Below are 4,222 nucleotides of genomic sequence, written 5' to 3' on the forward strand. Positions count from 1 at the left end.
GGGAAGAGCTGGCCGCTTATGCGGGCGAGGAGCAGGGGAGGGGGGAGCCGGGCGGCGGCGGGGCCGGAGCGGAGCGGGCGCAGCCGCGGTTGGGTGCGAGCTTCGTGTTGGGGCTGAAATCGGTAACCCCGTTGTCTGCTCTGTGCTGCAGATGGAGCTGGAAGCGCTGCGCTCAATCTACGAGGGAGATGTGTGCTTCAGGGAGCTTAGCCCGGTTTCCTTCCAGTACAGGGTAAGGCGGGTCGCTGCCGCGCAGGCTTCGCCTTGAAGTTACTCTGCGGCGTTGTGGCTGGAACACAGCTGGGTATCCGATGGACAGCAGGGGCTAGATCCGCAGGCCATCCTTTCAGGATCTTTGGTGTGATGATGCTTATCTGCATAATATTTGGGAACCTGCTCCCAGCGTGGTTTATTATCCCGTAGCTAGGAATCCTACTCACACGTCTATGTACTGCATAACTAGAACCCTCGAACTGGCTGAAGGAGCCAGTGATACTTAACATAGCTGGTCACAAATATGGAGTCACTTCAGTGTGTGAAGCTCTGACCCCCTCTCATTGCTCTGTTACAAGGTTCTAGTCTCTTGTCCAGAGATAGTTGATGTGCCTTGCCTGCGTGCTAAAGAGAAAATCCACAGAATGCTTTGGGCATGTGCACTGATACGATCTGCTCAGCAGAGGCATACGGGGAGTGCTGAGTTTGAGATATGTAATTAGATTCTGGCGTGTAATTCTTGCCTGCTTTCTCGGATTTAAAGCCCTGGGAGTTCTTCTGGGCGTGGAGTGAGGCAGATCTTTGGGTGGCCAGAGAACTTTACTGATGAAAACTGAAGCACCCATGGGGCAGAAGGGACACTTCTGAAAATGCCATGTCCCTGTAGTGGGGAGGAGGCATCTAAAATAAACTTTTTGTGACTTCTCAAATAACTTCAGAATAACATCAGCAATTGTAATGAGATAAGTTGATTTAATTAATAGAACTCGAATCCCATCCATGTAAGTGCAGCCTTCCCTCACCGATAGGACCGTTATTAGTAAATTTAACTTCCTCAGAAGAGGGAGTGTGACATGCCTACAAGTCTGCAGTGTATCACTGTACATTTTGCTAGCCTTGGTCATTGCTGATTTTTATTAGACAAAAATAATTGTCAAAAGGTAGAACTGATTTAAACACTGTAAAACTTCATGTCAGACAAAGGTAGTCACGCGTCTTTCCCATGAAGAATAATATGTTTTATGAAAAGGCATGGTGCAACTAAGTGCATGAGAAGGTTGAAAGAATTAGTATGCCATTTTCCTGACCCTCATTCGCCTCGCATACAAAAGACTGATGTTCTGTAATCAAGTAAAACTACCCAATTTTTAGGTTGCACTGGCAAGGAGGAGCATAATCACACAGCTTTCTGTGTGGATGTCCTCGATGTGCAGAAAGTACTTTCCTTAAGGGATTAGCTCTGTAAACTGTAACACCAATTCTCTGTTTGGCAACGGTGGGAACTGGATGGCAACATTGTAGATGATATCTTGATAAATGTTGCAGATTCCTTATTTACTTACCTCTAAAACAGGGGCTCCATTCTGCTGACACACACACAATAAAACAGCTTGGATGTGCGGGGGGGGGGGGAAAAAATAAAGCTTTTGTTTTAATTAATTTTGAAGTGCAGTATCCCTACCTTGATTTGGACATTTTTTTCTGGCTGCACTTCATTCCATGTGGTTTGAGGAAGCCAGATTTTGACGGTTCTAGAAGGAGGGAAATAAGGGAGACTTTTTGGGCGTTTCTGAATCGTGTCTAACCAACTTTGTTGCACTAGTCTTCCAGATCCTTGTGTGAAACTGGTATTTCTGTTTGTATAGTATGCCTTTGGTAGCACCTGTATTAGTTTTAAATTTACAAAAAATGGTTTGTATTTAATTTAACATTATTGTAAGGATCGTATACGTAATTTGCGTTCACTAGGTTGGTTTGCCGTGCATTATTATTTAAAGTGTGCCTTTTATAATGTTATGCTTTTTTAATCCAGTCTCATTCTACTGACTTGTTAAATCCTGTACTATTCATGCTTTCTTATAGTGAAGTAAAATATCTGTAGAGATGAGCTGTAAATATTGACATTCTTATCTGTTATTTTTGCTATCTTAGGTCACTAGTTTATCGTTGTCTTTACTTCATCACTGGCTTGTGGTTTGTTTTCATATTGCCCTGAGCTTGGATATGCAGGGGGAAAAAAAGAAGGGTTCATCTTTTCTGTTCTCTTATATGGTTGTATAATGTTTGGCTTGCAGGTGTTACAAAGTAGATTCTAAAACCAAGTGATTAAAACAAACAAACACATAAAGAGAGCTCTGAATGTTTCGGCTGCTTTTCCTGGGATGAAAACTCAGGTTGAAGGTTAATATTCATGTCATAAATTTAATTATTTTCCTAGATAACAACTTTATTTTCTGATACCTTGATGAAAAAGTTGTTATCTTAGGGAATTTGGATAGTCTTGAGTGAAAGACTTGGACATTGGCATTGTAATCCTTAATAAGTGACTGGAAACTGTTGATTTACAAAGTTTTTCTTTTCCCTTCAGATAGGTGAAAATGGAGATCCCAAAGCCTTTCTAATAGAAGTTTCTTGGCCGGAAACATATCCACAAACAGCACCAGTCATATCCATGGATGCTTTCTTCAACAACACAATGCAAGTATTTGACAGCTTCACTGCCTAGCCTTGGAGTCGGGGGGGGAGCTTTTTGGTTGACAAGTTTTTCTTCAGCTGTCTAGATTGCAGCTGAGCTTTATGGTTTCTTTCAGATCTTCAGCTATTAAACAAAGTATACTGGATAAGTTAATGGTAGAAGTTGAAGCCAATCTTGGAACTGCTATGACATACACACTTTTTGAATATGCCAAAGATAATAAGGAGTTGTTCATGGAAAATCAGCCTGTTAACACTGTGGTAAGTAGATGAATTCAGGTCTTAATCTCTTGCTTTTTAAACTGGAAAAAAAAAAGTGGTTATTACAAGTCTAAATACTTCATAGCTCTGTCCTTAAGTTGTTAATTGGTGTATTGGGTACACACATGTTAGTGGTTAAACAGTGACGCACAGAGGATGGTGCCACAATGCTCTGTGCTCTTAATTTGTTATTTTGCTGTTAACACCAAAATGATTGTGGGCTGCAGTTCTGTCCCACAACGTAACATAAGTAACATAAAAATGGAGACTTGGAGCAGAAGCAAAACTGAAGAGAGCTGAAACAGACTAAAGACATCTGCTTGGGGACAAATGACTGCAACCTTCCTGGGACACAATGGATTGCATAAGTGTACTTCCAGGGTCTTGAATGAGTCAGGCTGGGTCTGTTTGTGGCCTTCTGTGTAAGCACACTGTTGGCCGTTGTGGTGCTGCAGATTTGCTTTGAGGAAGAAGGAATGGTTTCCATGTTTGGGAAGTCTGAATCCCTTCAGACTAAGTAACAGTCATGATTAAATTTTAAAAGTGTAAGAGGTGTGTTTGCATCTTAGAAAAGTTATAATTCCAGTCCCTAATACATGGGGTTTTTAAACTATAATCACAATTAGGTGTTGGCTAAAAGCTGCAGGCTGCTGACAGCACTGCTTCTTTCTGACAGTCCAGGTGTTTCTGTCTGTCGGGTTCAGTCATCGCACGCAGGGGTATCTGCAGAACTGGTATGCAAAATGTTAACCACCGTTTTTATCCTTCTCAGACTTCAGTAAGCAATAGTATTGCAATTGGAACTCCCGACGTGCCAGCAAGTAAGAAAAAAGACAAAAAGGAGCAGTTATCCAAAACCCAGAAACGAAAACTAGCCGATAAAACAGGTTTGTTCGCCATAATGTTGTTTTGTTTGAGCGGTATGAGAATCCAAATTTTATAGCAGTGACATCGTGCTGGAGTCAGAATCAGCAGTCATCTGTTTATAACATTAACTGCTCTAAGTCTGTTGTTTTGTTTTGCTTGTTTTAGGTTAATTATTCTTGCCTGAGATGTTAGTTCCAGTCAAAGCAACTTTCTATAGAGCAAGGATTTCAAGATGTCATAGGTTTTGTTATAGTTTTGAGGGCTTTGTGAAATTTTCAAAAAATACTTGTGAGCGGAGAGCATTTGGGACTTCGAAAAATTCACTTTCAACAACAGGTGTGGTTTGTTGATGGGCCCTTGTAAGTAATTCACGTTATTAGAAATCATAGAATCACAAAACAGTTTG

General features: G+C 41.4%; 1 protein-coding gene across 1 annotated transcript; it reads left to right on the plus strand.

Moving 5' to 3' along the window:
- Positions 1 to 151: 151 nt before the first annotated feature.
- RWDD4 (RWD domain containing 4) lies at positions 152 to 3,836 on the plus strand (the record flags this gene model as incomplete). The annotated part of the gene is made up of 4 exons (XM_010150379.1): positions 152 to 232; positions 2,582 to 2,691; positions 2,805 to 2,949; positions 3,722 to 3,836. Coding segments are annotated over exons 1-4 (451 nt in total), but the record flags the coding sequence as incomplete, so codon positions are not given.
- Between the last annotated feature and the right edge of the window lie 386 nt (positions 3,837 to 4,222).

Source organism: Eurypyga helias, unplaced genomic scaffold, assembly GCF_000690775.1.
Source record: "Eurypyga helias isolate BGI_N326 unplaced genomic scaffold, ASM69077v1 scaffold46394, whole genome shotgun sequence".
Lineage (NCBI taxonomy): Eukaryota > Metazoa > Chordata > Aves > Eurypygiformes > Eurypygidae > Eurypyga > Eurypyga helias.